The sequence below is a fragment of the Penicillium arizonense genome, assembly GCF_001773325.1.
Source record: "Penicillium arizonense strain CBS 141311 chromosome Unknown PENARI_contig091, whole genome shotgun sequence".
NCBI lineage: Eukaryota > Fungi > Ascomycota > Eurotiomycetes > Eurotiales > Aspergillaceae > Penicillium > Penicillium arizonense.
Genome location: NW_019173368.1, coordinates 1 through 19,489, shown reverse-complemented (window position 1 = coordinate 19,489; position 19,489 = coordinate 1). Strand labels below are relative to the sequence as shown.

The 19,489-nt window shown below is 47.5% G+C and overlaps 9 protein-coding genes across 9 annotated transcripts; 5 read left to right on the top strand and 4 right to left on the bottom strand.

The window, feature by feature from the left end:
* Positions 1-14: 14 nt before the first annotated feature.
* Positions 15-245, top strand: PENARI_c091G07584 (uncharacterized protein; the record flags this gene model as incomplete). The annotated part of the gene is made up of 1 exon (XM_022637772.1): positions 15-245. A coding segment is annotated over one exon (231 nt), but the record flags the coding sequence as incomplete, so codon positions are not given.
* Positions 246-1,956: 1,711 nt separating this feature from the next.
* PENARI_c091G12167 (uncharacterized protein) lies at positions 1,957-2,507 on the top strand (the record flags this gene model as incomplete). The annotated part of the gene is made up of 3 exons (XM_022637775.1): positions 1,957-2,116; positions 2,181-2,411; positions 2,500-2,507. 3 exons carry the CDS (start codon positions 1,957-1,959, stop codon positions 2,505-2,507), a joined length of 399 nt encoding a protein of 132 aa, XP_022482375.1.
* Positions 2,508-2,562: 55 nt separating this feature from the next.
* Positions 2,563-3,087, bottom strand: PENARI_c091G01411 (uncharacterized protein; the record flags this gene model as incomplete). The annotated part of the gene is made up of 2 exons (XM_022637767.1): positions 2,563-2,922; positions 3,076-3,087. The coding sequence occupies 2 exons, from the start codon at positions 3,085-3,087 to the stop codon at positions 2,563-2,565; spliced, it is 372 nt and encodes a 123-aa protein (XP_022482377.1).
* A 784-nt stretch (positions 3,088-3,871) lies between these two features.
* On the bottom strand, positions 3,872-5,566 carry PENARI_c091G11564 (uncharacterized protein; the record flags this gene model as incomplete). Its single annotated transcript, XM_022637774.1, has 6 exons — positions 3,872-3,969; positions 4,023-4,240; positions 4,337-4,643; positions 4,728-4,890; positions 4,947-5,011; positions 5,074-5,566. 6 exons carry the CDS (start codon positions 5,564-5,566, stop codon positions 3,872-3,874), a joined length of 1,344 nt encoding a protein of 447 aa, XP_022482376.1.
* A 1,262-nt stretch (positions 5,567-6,828) lies between these two features.
* On the bottom strand, positions 6,829-7,429 carry PENARI_c091G10029 (uncharacterized protein; the record flags this gene model as incomplete). Its single annotated transcript, XM_022637773.1, has 3 exons — positions 6,829-7,123; positions 7,180-7,276; positions 7,414-7,429. 3 exons carry the CDS (start codon positions 7,427-7,429, stop codon positions 6,829-6,831), a joined length of 408 nt encoding a protein of 135 aa, XP_022482371.1.
* Positions 7,430-9,351: 1,922 nt separating this feature from the next.
* Positions 9,352-10,520, top strand: PENARI_c091G06072 (zinc-binding alcohol dehydrogenase family protein; the record flags this gene model as incomplete). Its single annotated transcript, XM_022637770.1, has 3 exons — positions 9,352-9,606; positions 9,657-9,774; positions 9,829-10,520. The coding sequence occupies 3 exons, from the start codon at positions 9,352-9,354 to the stop codon at positions 10,518-10,520; spliced, it is 1,065 nt and encodes a 354-aa protein (XP_022482370.1).
* A 3,122-nt stretch (positions 10,521-13,642) lies between these two features.
* On the top strand, positions 13,643-14,544 carry PENARI_c091G03123 (uncharacterized protein; the record flags this gene model as incomplete). The annotated part of the gene is made up of 2 exons (XM_022637768.1): positions 13,643-14,070; positions 14,136-14,544. 2 exons carry the CDS (start codon positions 13,643-13,645, stop codon positions 14,542-14,544), a joined length of 837 nt encoding a protein of 278 aa, XP_022482372.1.
* A 3,153-nt stretch (positions 14,545-17,697) lies between these two features.
* PENARI_c091G04457 (uncharacterized protein) lies at positions 17,698-18,260 on the bottom strand (the record flags this gene model as incomplete). Its single annotated transcript, XM_022637769.1, has 2 exons — positions 17,698-18,099; positions 18,144-18,260. The coding sequence occupies 2 exons, from the start codon at positions 18,258-18,260 to the stop codon at positions 17,698-17,700; spliced, it is 519 nt and encodes a 172-aa protein (XP_022482373.1).
* Positions 18,261-18,828: 568 nt separating this feature from the next.
* PENARI_c091G07162 (uncharacterized protein) lies at positions 18,829-19,407 on the top strand (the record flags this gene model as incomplete). The annotated part of the gene is made up of 1 exon (XM_022637771.1): positions 18,829-19,407. A coding segment is annotated over one exon (579 nt), but the record flags the coding sequence as incomplete, so codon positions are not given.
* Between the last annotated feature and the right edge of the window lie 82 nt (positions 19,408-19,489).

Below are 19,489 nucleotides of genomic sequence, written 5' to 3'. Positions count from 1 at the left end.
TGTGTCTGTGGGAGTGCTACACGATCAAGTCGGCCGGCAAAATACGCTTGGAAGAGGAACGTCGCTACCTGCAAAACTCACAAAAATGGCTGGCGGAGGAGAACAAAAAGCTTCAGCAATGCTGCAATCATCAAGAACTGCTGCTGTGGGATCGTCGTCAGGCCTTTCTCTCTGTACACCAGGGCGTTCTCGGAACATTGCAGAATAGTGACAGACACTCGTGTCAGATAAGTGAGCTACAATGAGTTCATGCAGGGGCAAATTGAAACACGCTAGCTTCAGTTGACCAAGGCTTGGGGTGTAATAGCAAATAGCACAGTGTGACCGGTCTTGTGGTTCTTGCGTGGAACCACGCCGGCAGGAACGACCGGTGGAAAAGTTCAACGGAGTATGAGTGGGGCGGGCATTCCTGACACCTCACCACCAATGTACACTTTCAACGGAAATTGGATCATTCACCGTTTGCTTCTACGTAAACCAGGAGAACCCATCACTTGGTAACATAGCCTTCTCTTGAACATGGTCAAGCCTCTCGGACCTAGTTCTTTTTCTTTCTTCTTCTTTTCAATGGGCTTTCTCTAACCTAGAAGCTAGCCACCCTGGCCTCTACATATAGACCCAATAAAACCCCATCATATCCTACCTCCATAAACTGTCTTTCATCGCGAACGTGGCACTTGCTGCATGAGGATAATGGGACAACTTGATCAAATTGGTTAGTTGGATGATCTTCGATACTTAATGTCGGCGCTGATGGTCCCTTCAGACTATGATTTGGATCTAGATCTTGAGTCCATTTGGCGAGAATTTCCCAATATGCCGACACTGCCACCTTGCCCCGCAGAAAATGGTAGCTCTCTGTGCTCAAACCAACCAATCGGCGGATGCTTAGAGTATACTCAGCATGGGGATAAGAGGGTTCCTGCCATCGAATATGTCTTCTACCCCAGCTATGAGAATTTCTGCGCCTTCAGCTGGACAGGGCCGGATCCGTTATCCCACGACACGTGCGCCGATGATATTTTCCTTTATGTATCCGCGTTTCTGCTTTTTGAGCGGGTGAACTGGATAGAACTCCGACTCAATAAGTTCAGTACGGAGACTGAAGAGGCTGTCGAAGAGTATCCGTTCTTCCTTCCGCGGGTTGAGTCAATGCTGGGCAACTTACGAAGGATACGTGGTCAAATAAGTGACATTCTCTCGCAGCATTCTACTATGGAAAACATATCAAGCGCTGGACAAGCACGGTTTCAGTTAGCTATATGGCCGCGGGTAGAGGTCACAGACAGTTCCACGATGTGGGATTCGGTTCCATTATCTGGCATTCACCCTTCTACGTCCATGCCATTTCTTGATCCACAAGACTTTGTGCAGAATATAGTGGGAAACTGGGAAATCTGAGCATCCTAATTTCGTGGGTCGCCAGTTCTCAGCGTGACGGTTGGGCGTGGTGCTTGAAGGCTTGCCTCAGGATTCTTCGCCTTTGACCCAAGCTTTGCTTGTCAGCGATCCTATAGGGCTTTCCAACACGGTTTCTTTGCCTTTTTTCGTTTGCCTCTAAATGAAACTCGTCACGTCACCGCTGGTGTTCTATCTCGCCGTGAAGGGCGTAGTTTCACCTTTTTGTTCTCCGGGTGTCTGCTTCTGTGGCAATAGTTTATTCGCCTTTGCCAATTCGGATCCAATCAATATAGTGGCTTTCTGTTTCCAGTATTCGCCTCTCGTGTATTTTCGGTCGTCTTAATCTTTGATCCAACCTAAGCAAGGGTTGACTCATCCGTGAACGGAAAATGCCTTTTATTAATGACTTCATCCTCCATATGCCAGCTCTCAACTAGATACCTCGTAATGTGGCTTTTGTCACACTGAGATACATAAGATCTATGGTCTGTGGGATTTCTGAGTCAAATTTCAGACCGTTCATTCAATGAATATTTGACAACAGGTTCAACGGAAATGGAGGAGCTCCAAGACCGACTTGGCTACCACTTCAACTCCACTCCATTGTTAGAAGAGGCTTTGCATCCAGCTGGAACTCGTCCGCTGCAAGGCAACAAGCGTCTGGCACTCGTTGGAGACTCCGTTCTGTCCACTTCACTTCTGGACGAATGGTACGGTAGTGAAAATACCATCGGCACGTTGAACTGTGAAATCGCTAATTTATGATGAGTTCTGACTAGACACAGAAGATGGGGATCACATACTGCGAAAGAATGCTTGCAACAAACATTTGAGCTGCAAAGGTGAGGCGTGTGAGCTGGACGACTTTATAACCGGCCAACCGGCACAAAAGGGTGAGATCACTAATGGCACTCGTGCGACGACGGTGGAAGCCATTCTTGGCGCTGTTTGGATTGATTCAGGAAAGAACATTCATGCTGTCGATCGTGTAAAAGCCAACTTGGGTATCGGTGTGTAATACTGGCTAGTGCGGAAACCTACTGTGATGTTCGATGTCCCTATAATTTTGTGATTTCGTTTAATTCGGAGGCTACTCAGATCGGTAGGCAATGACTTAAAGAAATGCAATGATGGTGTTGTTTTTCCTTCCTATCTCTTCTTTCATTTACTAAGTATCATGGGCAATCCTGGGTTGTTCCACAACCGGTGACAGGTAAATGGGGGCGTGTTATAACATGCGGTGGTTCCATTCACGGCGTAATAGGTCTGCCAAAAGTTGCTACAGGATGCACTGTTGTAGTACAGCTGGTCTTTGTTGGAGTACCAGGAATTGAAGTTACTCGTGACGGATATATCCAATTGCTCCTGCTGTGTCAATGAGCGATTAAGTTGTAGACTGCGAGAAATGTAGGCGTTGGAGATATTTCGTGCCAGAACCGAGTCAGTGAATTGGGTGACACCGAAATCTCCGGTGCAGTTAAGCTGTGTCCAGGCAATGAGTTGAAGTGGAGCAAAAAGCGTCTAAAGCTAGTCAGCGAAGCCGCGAGACGGAATGTTCAATTAACTACGTTGATGGCAGGCTGAACATCAAGTTCAGGTCTTGGCGCAGCCGCTACAGCGGTAGCTATAGCTAGAGTGATCATTGCTGCCAGTATCTTGGATTGCATGATTTACAAACGAGGACATTGTGAAGGCTGGGTTAGGGAACTGACCGCTTTTATTTTGGGAACAGTAATGACGTCAGTGAGGACAATGACCGGTCGGATTGAACAGGGGACCTCAAGTCCCTCAAATAATTGTACCAACCATTTTCCATTGGGCAAAGAAGCTGAGGACCGATAGTGCAGTGGTTCAGTTGATGGAAGATTATATTCAGTTATCCTACATGTTTGGGCGCGTTTGTGGGCCTTAAAAGTTGCGGATTCAACCGGGTTCCCAACCGGCAGTTAAGAAGCAAACCGTTAAGAAGCAAACCGTTATGAAGCAAACCGTTAAGAAGCAAACCATAGTTGAACCGTGTCGTTTGCATACAGTACAGCAATGCGGAAAGACAATTTTCCCTGTTCAATTCCTGGTCAAGATATGCCTTCGCGCCTAACTACCTATGCGTGTGTCCTTCTGGATCCCAAGGACCTAATATGGTTTGGGTTGCGATCAACGATATACCTTGACTTAGGGTGGAAACGCTTCCATGAACTAATGCCAAAGCTCTATATTCTCCCGTATACTTTATAATCAGCGCCACTTAGGGCTCACTTCTTTAAAGCCTTCAGCTAATCTCTCGGCCCAAATAATTATGAATTGGTTTATTGGCACTAAATTGTGGATGGATGCAAGGTATGAGGAGCTCATGATTTACGTGCTTCAAATACTAATAAAATGCTAAGCAATAGAACCAAGAGATCTTTTCGCCCCTCGAAATCTTCTCGAAAAGAAGGCGGTTCAGTGCCTCCTGTGGAGTGTGCTGAATCTACGAGACGAAATGCACACACCAGCCTACCCGAGATCGGCACGCTTCGCTGCCAGCTTTGCCATGGCCGGCGATCGTCTTTCTATCATACCAATCACCTAGAAGATTCATTAATATTCCCTCGAGAAGGAATCTGCTCGCGAAGGCGGACCGGCTGTGCGGCGAACAAGGCCAGGCTCCAAGCTTTCCATGGTGCCCTCCCTGTGATACATGAACTGCCGGCGGAAGATACGATTGCCAATGAGCTGAAAACTCAACCATTGTGTTGAGACCGCCTCAATCGAAGAGGCCTCCACTAGAGGCAGGCGCAGCGAATCCGACACGCGGTGCGCGTAGGCGAATTTGAGTGAAGTGTTGAAACCAACTAGGCTATTAAGGTGCAGAATGACGCTGGTAGGGATTCATGGTTCGGTAACTGTGATAGTAGACTTTCAGTGCCCTTGTGCCAATCTATTTTCTACCCACTTCGAGTGGTTGCTCATCTCGACTTTTCCGGTTTCCGTATCAATTTTTGTGGGCGATGAATACTGTAGCTTACGGTTGTCCACTGGAATTCGTCGTTCTTGGTGAATACGCTTGCCCTCTCCCGCTCCCGAGGCTGTGTGTGTTGGATCCTGGCGGTCAACTGCAGACTCGACGCTGCCGGGCAAATCGTCATTCCCATCCGGTGCAGGGCTCATATCGGGGTCGAGAACGATCAGCTGGAGATTTCTTCCTGCGTGTGGCTGTACAGTCTTCGTCACGGCCTCACTTATTGACGGACCTGCACATACTGCGTAGATTGTTAGCACCGTAACCGTAATATTGCGCTCTTCAGCGCACTGAAGTGGATGGAGGTTGGACTTGGGAAACTCACCCGCTACGGCCATGGCTCCGCGTTGATTGTTGAGATACCGCGCAACTTCCTCCTCGATCTTGATCGAGCCATAAAAGTAGCAAAGCATTGCGTTGTGCTCGTAGGAAAGGTTTTCCTGGGGACTTGATTGAGTACGCGGGCAGTAGATGCTGAACCGCAAAATCTGAAGCACGGTCAGGTCGCAGCGCACAGAATGAGCTGCAGTAGCAGAAAACTCACCTTGAACGATCTCCAGTCGCGATTGAAAAGGTCTTGCATCCATTCATTTACCCATTGTGGATTTTCTGCCAGAACTTCAGCCACCTTTCAGACTCTAAAAAAGTACTAGTCCAAGATAGAAACATACCATCTTTGCCAACTTGTCGCTTCCAGAGAACCTCTAGCTTTCGCACCATTACTTCTCGCTTGCGGCTGGCCTCCACCAACATTTCAATGTATGAAAGCGCTCGGAAAAACCCGATGTCCTCTACCACGAAGAGGATTGTACCGAACCGATAGAAATCGAGAGGGTGTCCGTACGGTCCGAGTATGATGGCCGACTGCTTGACTGGGGATCTCAGTGCTTCGTGGTACAGCTTTCGCGCAAGCCCAGGTTGAGGCTCTGCTACCATACGGACTATTCTTTGAGTTGGTCCATCTTCCCAGAATGCAATATAGAACTGAGGAAGCTGAAAGAAAGCGCGAAAGCCGGCTCGTGGCATCCAAAGCTGCACATACTGGCCAGGGCGGATCGCTCGGTTGAGAGGTAGCTCTATGTCAAGCCAAAGGAAATGGCTTACAGAGTTCATGACTACCTTATTTCGGGACGATCTCCAAGGTTTCTGATCCCATGCGGCCATTGTGCAGACAAGAGCGCTAATGAATATCCACAAGCAGATAGCGCCTACCAGGTACCACCGATACAGTGAGTGTCGCTCCACCAGATGGTATATAAGCGCGCCAATCGCCGTTGCTGCAAGAAGGTAGTGACATTTCATCGCAAATTGTAGGTGTCGCCGTTGGGCCGCCGCACAAGTAACAGGTATCATGAGAACGAGAGCACAACCTGCCTTTATTTGATGAGATGTTGATCTGCGCAATAGGCACACTTAGCCTCGGAGTATGCTTTACTTACGGCTATTGGAATTATGTATCGTGAGTTTGCCAAGTCCATCGTTCTGGCGACAGTAACGAGCAGCGAACAGTGTAACAGAGAATGGAGCACGCAAATGCGACCTACCCAGCGATGGAACCACGCGAGCATCTGGCGGTCCACGTGGAGCAGATCCGCCGGAAGACCAAAGCTGATACCGGTGCACAAAGGCACGAGGTTGATGACTGCCATGGAGCCAGCCCTTTTCTGTGCTTCTGCCCAAGAATGGGCTCGAAGTCGGAGGCCAACAATGTTCCCCGCCAGCATGACAGCCAGGATTAGCGCTTGCCAGTAATTTGAGATGTCCAGCCAACGCATGCATTTTGGCAGGTGGACGAAGGCAAACCGTCTCCAAGGTATTAATATTTTCGACCGGAAAGGGCGACGAAAGAACACATGGCGTCTTGTCCATGCCCAGCGCCACACATCACGTGCAAGCCAATAGATCAAGCAAATTGCTATGATTATGGCCGCTGAGATGGCATACAAGTTAGGGAGAGAGGTGTCAGCAATCCATCGATACCACTTTGACCCGATTGGGGGCATTCTTTTGGCTGTCAGCCTAGAGAGAGGGCCAGTTATTCTTATAGAGACGCATGAGTATTGTGTTATAGTCATTGTTTTTCTATCAATAAAGTTGGCTTTGTGGCCATGGGTGATAAGACAGCTGCGGTTTCTTGCGGCATGTTTCTTGCGGGCTCAAACGACCGATTACGCGGTTTGCCTTCCACGTAATCCCTGTTAGAGCGATCCCCGCAGCAAAATAATCTTTGATCTAACATACAAAATTGGGTATTTTCCTCTCCGGTATATTATCCTGTGACCAGTCATGGCATCATTAATCCTTCTGTATACCTCTTCTTTCTTCATATGCAAGTCTCGCGGGTAACAATGTTGAAAGCTGGTAAGTCTGAATACCTCAGAGTTTGATACAAGATCCGGTCAATCTGAGCTAATCATAGTAGATCTCTAAGGTTGCTTTCCATCGGGCTGCTCTGGGTACTGCAGCCTCTTCTTTGCCAATTCGGACTTCAGTTCGTTGTTCTTGAGCTCTAGGGCGCAATTTTCTCCCTGAAGGATCTTGATATGTTCAAACAAAGACTTATTTTGCTCCTCCAAACTGGCTTTTTCATTTGTGAGAGCCCGCAGCATGTTGCCGTGGTTTTGCAGCATAAGAATTGCCTCTTTGTGTTCATGCTGCATTCTTGACATCTCAGCATATATGCTAGTAATGATGCCCTCAACTCTTTGAGTTGGATGTTGTCTGTCTGAGCCAATGTTAGTCAGGAATAACATGACACTTCGACCCTAGCGACTGACCTCGATGAACGTTCGATAATGGGAAGTGGCTCTGCAACACCATTGACCTTCTCTGTGGAGGCATTTGATCCTTTCTGGCCACGAAGACGTTTGACCACTGCCGGTAATTGAATGGTGGGCTTGAGAGTCTCAAGTCATTGCGACCATGTCTTCTATTTAACTATTTTCTGAGGGTATAGCTTTGCCAACGTCCCTACAATACATCCAGGTATCATTTGATATGACATCACATACATTGGATGTAAGGCATTGGCTCCCGGGATCACGATACTTGTTCCTAGGGCCCTGTAATAGGTTTCTAGCTTGTATCAGGTTCCCAGACTCGATGGTTTCTGGACAACACGTCCAGTATAGCCTTGAGCCATCAGGCATCTGTAGCTCTGAGACCTCTGGCTAAGCGGGCCGTGAAATCGTAGGGGACGTCAGCTGGCATCTCCTGTGTCTCTGGTTCTGTCTACCGCTCTTGGATCGGTTTCACCGGGCCCTAGAGGCCGACGGCATTGTACACGTATGGAAGTAGTTTTACTTGGGCTGTACAGGGAGGATCGAAATCAATTTCACCACCTACACACAGAGATTCTCTCTCGAACCCTGTTCCAAAACACGCTATATCCGTTACGGTTACCCTACCCCTGGACCCCTTTCTTGGCAGGAATTCGTTACACTCGTAAATAACGGTTTGAAAATAACCTCTGTATTCGACTCGTAAGGACTTTAGGGGTCCCAGAATATTGACCAAGCAAACAAGCCAAATAGACGGATGACTACTTATTTGGAGATGTGGCAGGACAGAGAGCAAGAAGGCTAAATTTGAAAATCACCTTTTGTACATGCAGATTTTTAATAAAGCGCGAGTGTTCACACCTGTATAGCGCTTTTCCTAGCCCCTTCGAAGCACCAGATTATGCATGACATTGTCGGCACCGTAGCACTATCTGTATCGCAGATGGCACAGGCTTCTGGCCGCAGCAAGCGTGCAATCCGGAGTGTTCTCTATTATTGACCACTAAATAGAGTCGCAACATCAATCAAATAGGCTGAATGATTAGTGCATAGGTGGCCGAGAGACTTTGCCCAATTAAACTACGCGCTCCTGCCAAAACGGGAAGTATCTAATAATATGCCACCAAATCAAGGCTGACAGGTCAAAATGTTGTGGCGTCGGAGTTCTTTTTTTTGCTACTGAGACTTCAAGCATTGAGCCCAGAACCGGTAATGTGCATAGGACTGGTCTCATAAATGGCCGCGGGCTTTCAGTTTATCTCAAAAAGTCGCCAAGGTGGCTCTTTGTCTAGCAAACAAAGAGAAGCAGCAGTGCGAATTTACCATTTAAGTCTGTCCCATCACCAACCTCGTTACAATGGACATCTAAAATGAATAATTTTTTCCGACTTCATGAGTCCCGGGAGCCAGCCATGACAAATCACCCTCCTTGCGGCCGCTGCGGCCGATGGAGAAAGGTTCACCCTCCCAATCACAGATACCACGTCCATCGATTGACAAGCGACACAATGTCTCTCTTGCTTGCACGGAGTATCGCCTAAAGCAAACCAAGGTTAGAGCCTAACAAATCTTTCATATCCCAGTGCTGACATGATCTAGTGTTCTGGGGCTAAACAGTTTCCTCCATCAACTGTATCCACACTGCCGAAGAAGATGATCGGGAATACATCGAAAACAAAATCAGTCGTTAAGTGGTGAAAGACAAGGGAGAAGATAATACCATACGTTTCTGTTAACGTTGTTCGCGGTAGAATTAGAACAACTGCCGTGACGTTACACTGAGTAATTAGGGGATACCACAGTTGCCAGAAACGGATGCCCGTTTATCCGGTAGGAGTATTTGTCACTATGGATAATTGCACCTAGGGAAAATCCCACCGGCATCCCACCGGCGTCCCACCGGCATCCCATTGCCATTCCATGACTAGTACTCCACTCAACCATGAATATTCTAGAGAAGAGAAGACGAGCTAAGTATGCATTACAAAGACGAATTCAAAAGCTCCATAGTTTACTGATTAAAAAGTATGGCTTAAGTCATAACCATGACATCATTCATGTTCCGATCAAGCCGAGCTTGGGATATATAAGTCTGCCTTCTGAACCTAGCATAAATCAGCAGCCGCCATCCTACACTTTGCCGAACGTCGATTACAACAACAAACTAAAATGAAAGAGGTAATCAATTTCGCTGGTCCCACTGTGAAGCTCGTGGATAGCCCAATTCCAGAGCTAAACGATGACCAAGTACTTATTAAAGTGGTCGTGTCTGGGTCGAATCCCAAGGATTGGAAAGTCCCAGATCTTGCAGCATCTGGAGACACCAGGTTTGGAATGATGCTTGAGGCCAAGAAGGGTCTGAACCAAGGAGATGATATTGCCGGCGTGATTGAAAGAGTCGGATCCAACGTAGTCGAATTCAAGGTGAGCCGCCTAACTAGTCTTATATTGCCATACGCTGACCTCTTATCAAGGCAGGCGACCGTGTTGCAGCATTCCACGAAATGTGTATGCCCGGTGGCTCGTATGCTGAGTACGCAATTGCCTGGAGTCATACAACTTTCCATTTGCCTAAGCATACGTCATTTGAAGGTACGGTCGAGACAACTATTTTTGAATCAGTATATATCTGATCAAGATAAACAGAAGCTGCAACGATCCCCCTTGCAGCCTTAACTGCTGCTGTTTCCTTGTACGCTCACCATCGCTTCCCACCCCCATGGGCACCTTCAGTGAAACCGACCCCATTCATCGTGTATGGTGCAAGCACGGCTGTCGGCTCATTCGCTCTCAAACTGGCATGCAATAGTAACATCCATCCAATCATTGCCATTGCAGGAAAAGGGTCTCATTATGTGGAAACCCTCATTGACCGAAGCAAAGGAGATACAGTGGTCGACTACCGTGAAGGAGTAGAGGCAACGGTCAAGAAGATCAGGAGCAGCATTGAACGAAATGGTCACTCTTCTGTGCACCACGCACTGGATGCTGTTATTGTTGCAGAGAGTGCAGAGGTATTGAAGCAGTCAGTCACCCCGGGCGGACAGATTGACTTTACACTGCCCAACGACTTCGACGTATCACCTGCAATCAAATCGGTTACTTCTGTGGGATCGGTGCACAAGCAACCTGAATTTGAGAACAACGAGGAACTGGGTTTTATGTTCTCCAGGTACTTCACAAGAGCATTGCACAATGGCAGTTTCCATGGTCACCCTTTCGAAGTTAGACCGCGTGGCTTGGAAGGAGTTGAGGAAGCCTTGAAAGACTTGAAGGCCGGAAAAGCAAGTGCTATCAAGTACATATTCCGCATTGCGGATACGCCAGGGGTTGAATAGTGCCAGTCGTTCAGATTCCGGTACTCAGGTGGTCCATCGATAGGCTGCAGGTTTCAGGGCATTCCATTTACATAACAGTCTGAGTGTTGAATCAGTTCAAAGTAAATTGATAATCACAATCTTGTACAATAATCTGAAAATCCAATTGGAGAATCGTGTTAGAGGTGATAAGCGGCTAGTTTGCTACAACAACGTTCCAATTGAATAGCGAATTGTCCTAGAAGAGATTGCTATCTCGCAAGGCAAACTAAGTCCCGTAGCTAGTACTGTAACATCATCGAACGACTTTACACACACGAGGGAATGGACGGGAAAGACGAAGAGAATTGTTGAGGCACAAAGTGGTACAAGTGGCAATAAAACACAGAGCGTCACTGTAAAGGAAAGTTTGAGAACAGAAAGCGAAGCAATCATGCAATGGGAATTTACAGTACATTACAGATATAGACGCCGAACCTTGAAGCCCTGATACACCAAATGCGAAAAGGCAAGGCGGAGAGCGAACAGGCCGCGCGCGTGGCAGACGGACCATACGTAGTTAAGCCTCTTCTTTTTGCGAGATTACGCATGTACATCCGTGTTAATTAAGTTCCGTTTCTCTCACTTCGTCCGTTTCAGGGCGCAGTTGTAAATAAAAGCATAAATATGGGGTTCGTATTGACCTGTGTGGTCTCCAGGGTTTCTAGCGCAAACATGCTTAACAGACGGGCGTCTGCTCACTGGGAGATATGGTAGGAATCCCATCCCAATTCTGCCAACATTATGGACTCGTCGTAAATGCTCCTTCATATTGTGCTTTCTGTTGAAGAGCCTTTTGCATCGCTTATCTGGGCTTTTGATGGATTGTAGGCCCACATGCTGCGAGGCAATATTTCTTTTGTTGGCAAAAAGACCAGGGCGTTTACATTTCTTCCATCCGCAAGCGAAAGCACCGAGACTGGCACTCGCGAAATACTAGTAATCTTGGCAGGGGTATTACAAGTAATTTAAAGAGCCTTCTGTCACGTGGTAGTATATTTCAATACGATTCAGTGCTCGAAACTTGGCTAGGTCAGAAATAGATTAGTGTGTTTCAGATTAGGGTTCGAGAAAGATTCTATGAGAGCATTGTGGTGAAACTGATTTCGATCCATCCTGTATCAAGGTGAGATCGTTTTTCTATTTACAGTACTCATTCATTATTACAAACTGACCAACAGACAACAAATTTGATATGATGAAGCGCAAAGGTTCAAAACGAGCTGATAGGGATAGAAACCGTTGACTGTGGATCCCAATCTGGGTACTGGGAATGAAATACCAGCCTTTGGGTCTTTTGATGACGCCAACGGTCTTTCACAGCTACCTTGGTATCGCGAGAGCTAGCAGCCTCGATGTAGGGAATCCCGTGTCTTGCCTTCCAGCAGTGGTCTTTTGACAGTGGTTCCTTAATGTTCCACTCAATGCCAAATCTCATTCCCGCAAATTCAAGCCCAATTAGATGTGTTGTAGGAAAAGGATGATGTGGTGTCGTACCAAAAGGATCAAAAACCTTTGCATCTAGGTACTCTCCGAATACTTTGCTTGACTGAGGCTCTGTACACTTGATCTGTCTAATAAGATCATGTTCGAGAAGCTCTTCTCTGGTAAGCAGCGCTTCTGCGCGCTCCTGCCTAGAGAATAGCGAGGCGGCATGAAAACGGTGTCTGAGGCGTTGGGCCTCCTCAACACTCTTCTTATAGTTGGCGGGGATCGCACAGATCCACACCTCCAGTTGAGTTTGGTTTGGGCGGTTCCACTTGTAGTACTCATCAGCCTTGAAGATTCGGTCGCTCAGTCAAATGGTCTGGACCGATGATCAGAATCTGACAATTGTCATGGAACCAAGGCCCAAACAGTCGCATGGTATGGTCGAAGTCCCGTAGTGGCGGTAGGAACCGCTCTACTATATGCTGGGTGTGATCCGAAGTGAAGCCAACAGGGCGCCAACATCGGCAGCCGTCGGCTGGTCCATTATACTGCATGCTATCTCATAACAACCTTCGTGGTGAAATAATAGTGAGATTCCTTTTTGGCCCTGAGGCATCTTGATAGATCATGCAAATGCAGTGAGCTGTTGATTTTGAAAAGAATTCCAGTAAAAATCGTCGTTTGGCTTAAGCGATTCGGAGATCTTACCAAGGAATCTGCCCGATTCGATCGCCGGTCTGATATCTCTAGCAGATGGCTTGTAGAAAACATCCCAATTATGGACAGATCTAAGGGCTTACGTAAAAATGTCTCCAGTTTTGCCCCAATTGCCAAGCATCGATTGGCTCCTGGAATGGTCGTTGTGGGCCGGCCCTGCGGTCCGTAAAGTTTATTCGAAGCACCCAGCACACCTTCACCATGACTCTGCGATAGAGAATTTTCCAACACAGCTGTAGTCTTCAAAATAACATATATTTGAACTGATCGAGATTGTGATGACTGTGGTCAATCTACTGTTACTCTGAATTTAAAGAGTAAGTGGATGAGAAGAAGTTCTTTTATAATGAGAGAGTGGAAGCAGAAAATGAAGTGGTGAATAACTCCGGACACATACCGTATGTGCAGTGTGCTCTATATACACGAAACTTGCCCGTTCAATGAAAAACATAGCCGAACCTGAGCTGCGCCAAACACCCTTTGCACTGCCCGCTGTCTAGGTGGAAATCTGCATATGTTCCCCCGCGATATACGTTAGACTATTACACCTTGTTGGTCAGCGGCTCCGGAGAAGCGCAGGTCTCTGGCATCTTGAGTAAAAAGTAGCTCCTGGGATCATCCGTGCCTTGTGTCAGGGTTATACACGAGGCATACAGGACAAATGGTAGCTTCCTCGCGTTCAGGGGAATCTAGATGCACTCTGTGGGTCCCGCGAAGATCGTATCGCCATCCGTCCTGTATGTTTCATGCGTATCTCTCACACTGATCAATCAGAATCCCAGGAGCCTGCCGTCCGCAGTCTAGGCAAACTCCAACGTGCAAACACTTATAAGGTCGGAACCCCTCCAAATATAATGCCTTTTTTCCACTCCCAACAAGAATCTTTTTCTTTTGTTACCCTATCTTCCTCTGCCTCGTTGTGGTCATTCGACTTTGTATGAACTTGCGTGTTCAGAATGACCGACCCGATCAATGTATCTTACACCACTGTGTTGGTTGCAACAAACGCTCGACTGAGCATCATTGCTCTTTCAGACCAAATCAAAACAACTGCAGACACACCTGAGGCTTTGACCGACCTCTTGAATCAGTTGGCTTCTCTTGAAACTGTTGTACACCGCCTTTCACTCGCCTCTGGCTACTCCCCGGCCACGGCCAGGGATGACATCGAAGCGCACGTTCATTCACTCCTACTGGACTGCGAAAAGACATGCGACGAGTTTGAAAAGACTTTTCGCGCTTTTATTGACCGCTCGTTGGGTGGAACAACTCGCAAATTGAACCGTGATCGCTTCGGTATTTCTGGAGAATTAGAGGTGCAATTGCTGAGCAAACGGCTAGCCCGGTGGAAGGACGTTTTGTCGAGCATCATCGACCCGTTTCTGTATGTGAAAATCATTATTGGGAAAATCTCATGGAAGTCAGCTGACAAATTGCAATTCGATTAAGACTTTCTCCTCTGTATCCGTCGGAGAACGTCAGCCAGGAGAGACAAGCCGAGCTCCTAGCCAGGGAGAATGGTATTGTAAATGTGATCGGAGGGTTCGACGAGGATGGGGCAGTGCTTCAGGACAAGCTGGTAGCCCTCAATCGCATCGTTCGTCAAACTGAAGAGCAGGCTACTGAGATCCACTACTCGCGAGAATTACTTGATAAGCTCCGCTCAGAGGTTCACTTGCTACGGACTGGTCAGCGAATCGAAATCAGAGATAGTGGTCGGTTTAGACTGGGCGTCACTGATTCTCGTCGTGGCAATCATCCCACCCAAAGCATCCACAATGTTCGTGTGTGCGAAAGCTCGCAGGCTGCCATTGGCGTGTTTGACAATCTGGATGTGAACGCTTTCTTTCGGGTGTAAGCTTTCCGAATTATCATTATCATGTGATTATTTTATAGACTAGGGCATTGGATATTTCGTTGAGCATGTACCTGGCAGAACAAGATGTGCTTACGAAGTAATTTGTCAGTGACTAAAAGCCACCACAAAACCATTATATTGGAGAGGCCGATGAAGTTCTGAACCATGTATCGCTCCTCTAATTTCCAGTGCCTCTGGTTCTTGACTAAGTATAACAAAAGACTCATCCGGTGTTGTGAAGGCTTCTAAGGTAACTCAGATCTAAAATTGGCGCATGTCCCTTCCACTTAGTATCCGAAATAATTGGCATGCAGACCCAATTTTCAGGTAGCCGAGGGATGTTCTGCACGGAATATTAGCACATACGTTGAGGATCGGAGAAAACGGCTCTCCGGCCTCTGAGAGACCAAATTACTGGAAAAACTGTTAAATGCTCATGGCAAGTGGAGATTCAGATAGTGATTGATTAAACAATTTGACATGTGCGCGAACAAACCAACATCAATTGGAAGCTTAAGCATTAATCCTAGCACCATGACAGATGCCGCCGCAAGTGATCGTCAACAACAGAAAGGTCGTGGTGGAACAGCATAATCAGATCCTGACAAAATACCCAAGAAAAAGACCCTTGCGGAATTGATGGAAGCATCGGAGCGGCTGCGGTCGTGAACCTTGAGGATCAACATGCTCATAGCCAGATGGGTGATCATGATATGTCCACCGTATATGCGGCGGAACTTCGAGCCATTGAGATGGCACTCGAGATGGTCCTGGAAAGTACGGAACCATGGGCTGAGCAGGCGACGAATGGGACAGTACATGGGCCAACGAAACGACCCGTCGACCGACGAAATGTTTGATTGAAGCACCAGCAAGGAAGATGCTTGAATACTGGCCGTTTTTTCCGAAGATGAACCTTACATAGAATATCTATGAAAGAAATGGCAACCCTTTAGGCTATTGAACCCTCTAAACTACATTATTAAAGGGATGGAATCTGCTCTAATACTGGCCCAACAAATTCAACTCATGTTACACAAATATTGCCAACTGTACGCTATGCAGAAAGGTTCAATTCGCACAGTCAATTTAATATCCAGTTCAGCTGGCCGGCAGAACCTTGGCCGGAGCCTCGACTTTGAAGTTTGCGCATATCATTGGAAATGGGTATAGCTTGGGTTGAGTACGGTGAATTCGGCCCGGAGTATTTGGGCTCAGTGTTATTCCCCTTCGTTTGGGAGGCTTCTGGTCTGTCGCCCACCCCGTGGTCTCCATCACGCACCATTCCGATGGAATTTGGTTGTTGATCATTCTCGGCCGGCTTCTCTGAGTGCCGAGGGAAGTTGACCTTCAGCACCAAGAGGCTCGATTGGCTCAAATTCGAAGGTTTTTCCGGCATTCCACACTGTACTTGGATTCCCATCCGCTTACCCTGCAGCCTTAGAGAATTGACAGTAAGCCGATTCCCAGTGGAATTCCAGTAATCGTCCGCTATCCTAGGTCAGGACATATGACACCGGCCACGCATAAAGTTCGCATAGGCTGTTTTTTTCTGCCCTAGTCCAGCGGTCGCGAGTCTGTGAGGGAAGCACACCTTTCCCCCCGGTGGTTGCGCAAATATGTTCTCTCTCGGATGCAGAGGGGGCTTTGGACGGCGTTATTTGCGGAGTTTGCGCTAATCGGGTAGGCGGGGGAGTTTGTGGTCCATCAATTGGCAAGGTCCAATCCATATTACCCCCCGAATTTCCAACTGAAGATCCAAGAGATGAAAGCCGCGAAGACATGACCGGTCAACAGGCTCCAGGGAGGATGGTACGATCCCGCTCGGACCCGAGAGATATAATCGTAATAATAAGTTGATTCGAAGAATTTATAGTATAGAAAGTTAGTCTATTGAGCACATTTGTAGCCAATAGCAGTCTATGTTGATGAGGTGCTGGTTGGTACCTGGGAGCGGAAGGCTGGTTCCCGGGGTCCAAGTATGTGTTCCCGGGAGCTTCTGTGCTCCTAGGGACACACTTCCGGTTCCTAGGGGCATTCATTCGGCTCCCTGAAGGAGCCTCAGTGGTATCAGCTTTCAGGCGATGGTTACAGATCGAAAAATAGAATTATTGAGCCCTCCATGCATGGTATCATAACTAATCCAGTAGCAGGTTGTCCTGAGTATAAATTCAATTCAGTCCCTTCATACTTGCACGTTGCCAGTAAGCCCAGCCAGTCATGCAGATTCCACCTACGGTGCATACAGCCTTAGCCACCGCACTGCTAATTGTCAGCCTCGTCCGTTTCGAATTGTCTCGTCGAGCAGTCCGGGGGAACCCTTTACATCTGACCCTTGACCTTGCAGTGTCTGTACCGAAAGATGTTTTACTTGTAGTTTATATGGGACTGAGCTGGGCCGGAAAAAGTGAGGTCATAAGAGAGGTAATACTCGGTATAGCCAGCATATTTCCCTTCCTACTGGTGGTACGTGCTACAAGGCTATTTCTCGGTTTTTACGTTGACCACCAAGCATCAGTCTCTCCGGATGGGCATCCTGCTACGAAGCCTCATCAGTACACCATCTTCACTGATGATCTGTTTTCCACTATTTTTCCTTTCCTCATGCTTGGTCAAGGTTACAGCCTCACTAGTTGGTACTTACATTTATCTCCCACTGCGAGATGCCGTACTCTTTCTTCACTTTGTGGATTATCTAAGCTTGGCTTTCCTTTTATGGTGGCTGGATGGGCATACAACAGCCCATTCCCGGACTCGATCACAGCTACGTTGCGTTTTGCTTTGCACGATCGGATTGGCAGTTGTACTTCTTCTGGTTGCGGTCTTCGGAGTTGTCCTATGCTGCTGGCTGCTATCTCTGGAGGTAATTTTGGCCGCGTACGAAGAATATCACGCTTTGCTGACTTTGGCAGCTGCAATTATTCATTCTGATCACCTGGATGATCTTGTCATATTACGCTGTTCGAGTTGCTGGAAGTTCAGTCGGTGAGCAATCAACTTGTTCAACAACCGTGGTAGACAACGAAGTTTAGGGAGACAGAATCAAGGGATCTATTGGCGGACTAGCAAAAACTTGCTATCATCGTATACTTGCTTGAAGTATTGCGGCAGTGCAAAGCTTCGAAACAACTTTGACCTGTTCAACGCCAACCACTAAGATTGAGGAAACCCATCTTCCGGCAAAATAGCCAAGTCGCCGACAGACAGTTCGTTCCAAACTTTGAGCACACCGATAAGCCTTCCCCGAACTTCATCCAACGCATCATCAATAGCATGCAAGCGAGCTACTTGCTCGTCTTGGCTGCGCTTCAAGTGGTTTCCCTCGTTGCATAGCTGGATATTTCCGGTCCGCAGTTTTTCGTTCTCCTCTTCGAGCTGCTGGATATCTGTATGTTTGGAAACGCAAGACTCCCACAAACAGCGAATGTACCCCACCAGACGTGCAGTCCGAAATGCAAGCTCGGTATCTTCTTCTTCGATTTGCTTCAAGACCTCGAGTATGGGTCGGAAGGGCTCTACAGCCAAAGTCTGCTTCTCTATGTCGTGGGTTTTGATCTGTCTGGTCAGCGTGGTCCTGTCTGTTCATATCTTATTCTTACCGGCAGCGGGGTTGCAACACCAGGAAGCGGGGGCTCCTCGGTTGAAGTTGACTGTGTGTACAGCGGTGCCTCTCCTTGTGTATCCGTCATTTCTGGCGTTTTGCTGGGATTCTCCATGGCTGATAGTGATTCCTCTGTCATGAAGCCAGTGTCCCTTTATACTATAATTTTGCTCACAATGCTGTAGATGGTGGGGCATGATCAGACGAATGTCACCGTGGTAGTAAGGTAGTAGTCCCTCAGCTACTTTGGATTCGACCGGGTTTCAACCTTCACTCCATGTTCCGTCCATATATCCACTCTTTTCTGGTCCCACCGCCAAGGCTTTAGTGAGGAAGAATTATTGAGCAAGCCGCATCAAACTGAGGGCTGCAGTGTTATTTTATCCGAATATGCCGCAATATAGTACAATGACCATTACGGTCTACCGTTCAACGGCCCAAGCGTAGAATGTAACCGCACGTGGCAGAATACAGGATTATCCTAAAGCATTTCCCAGTTGCCACTCTGAGGTTCGAATCAACGAAAACAACACAAAGAGGATAGAGTCCTAAAGCCCATAAATGAGAAGCTCCCCTAGAAACGCGTGGCTGTCCACTATATAAGAGTAAAAACCCCCAGGCCGAAACAGTTCACACAACAAAAGCCTAATCTGTACGTTTATACAGGCGTCATCGCAACCACGATGCCAAACCTTCCATGGGAAATTCTCAACCCTATTATCCGGTCTTTGGACCCTTTCCAGGCAAAGAAAGCGGCAAATGCATTATCTTTCATTGACGAAGATGAATCCCATCGCCTCTGGAGGACGATATTCAAAGATGATGCCTGGATTAAAATGGCTCTTAACTGTGGTTCCGATCCCGTACTCATTGGGGCTAACCTCCGAACCGTTACAAATTCATGCCAAGCAAAGAAAGGAGGGAAACCGCTCTACATAGTGCTTCGGGCGAACGACTGGTCTGGTGACACCCGCTACGCCGGCGTTACGTCCTTACGACGAAGTCTACGAACGGACCATTGCTATGACCAAAAAAATCACGAAGTGACTCTGCCAAAGCTCAGCTGGTATAATACAGCTAACAAGAAGATCACCGTTCCTAAAATCAAACTCAATGTCAAAGACATAGTCTTCGGCGCGGAGATAATGGAGTTGAAGGGCAAAACTACCCGAAAGTTGTTTGAACAGAATCCCCTTCGGTCGAACTTCTGCTTTTACTCGAGTGGAAATATTTGCACGCTAGCAAGTCCAAACATTGTTGGCGTGGGAGGATCAATCTCCCAGCGAGATGCCCTTACACCCATTTGCGTGTTGAACCTCCCATCCTCTAGGCATCAGGGAAAGA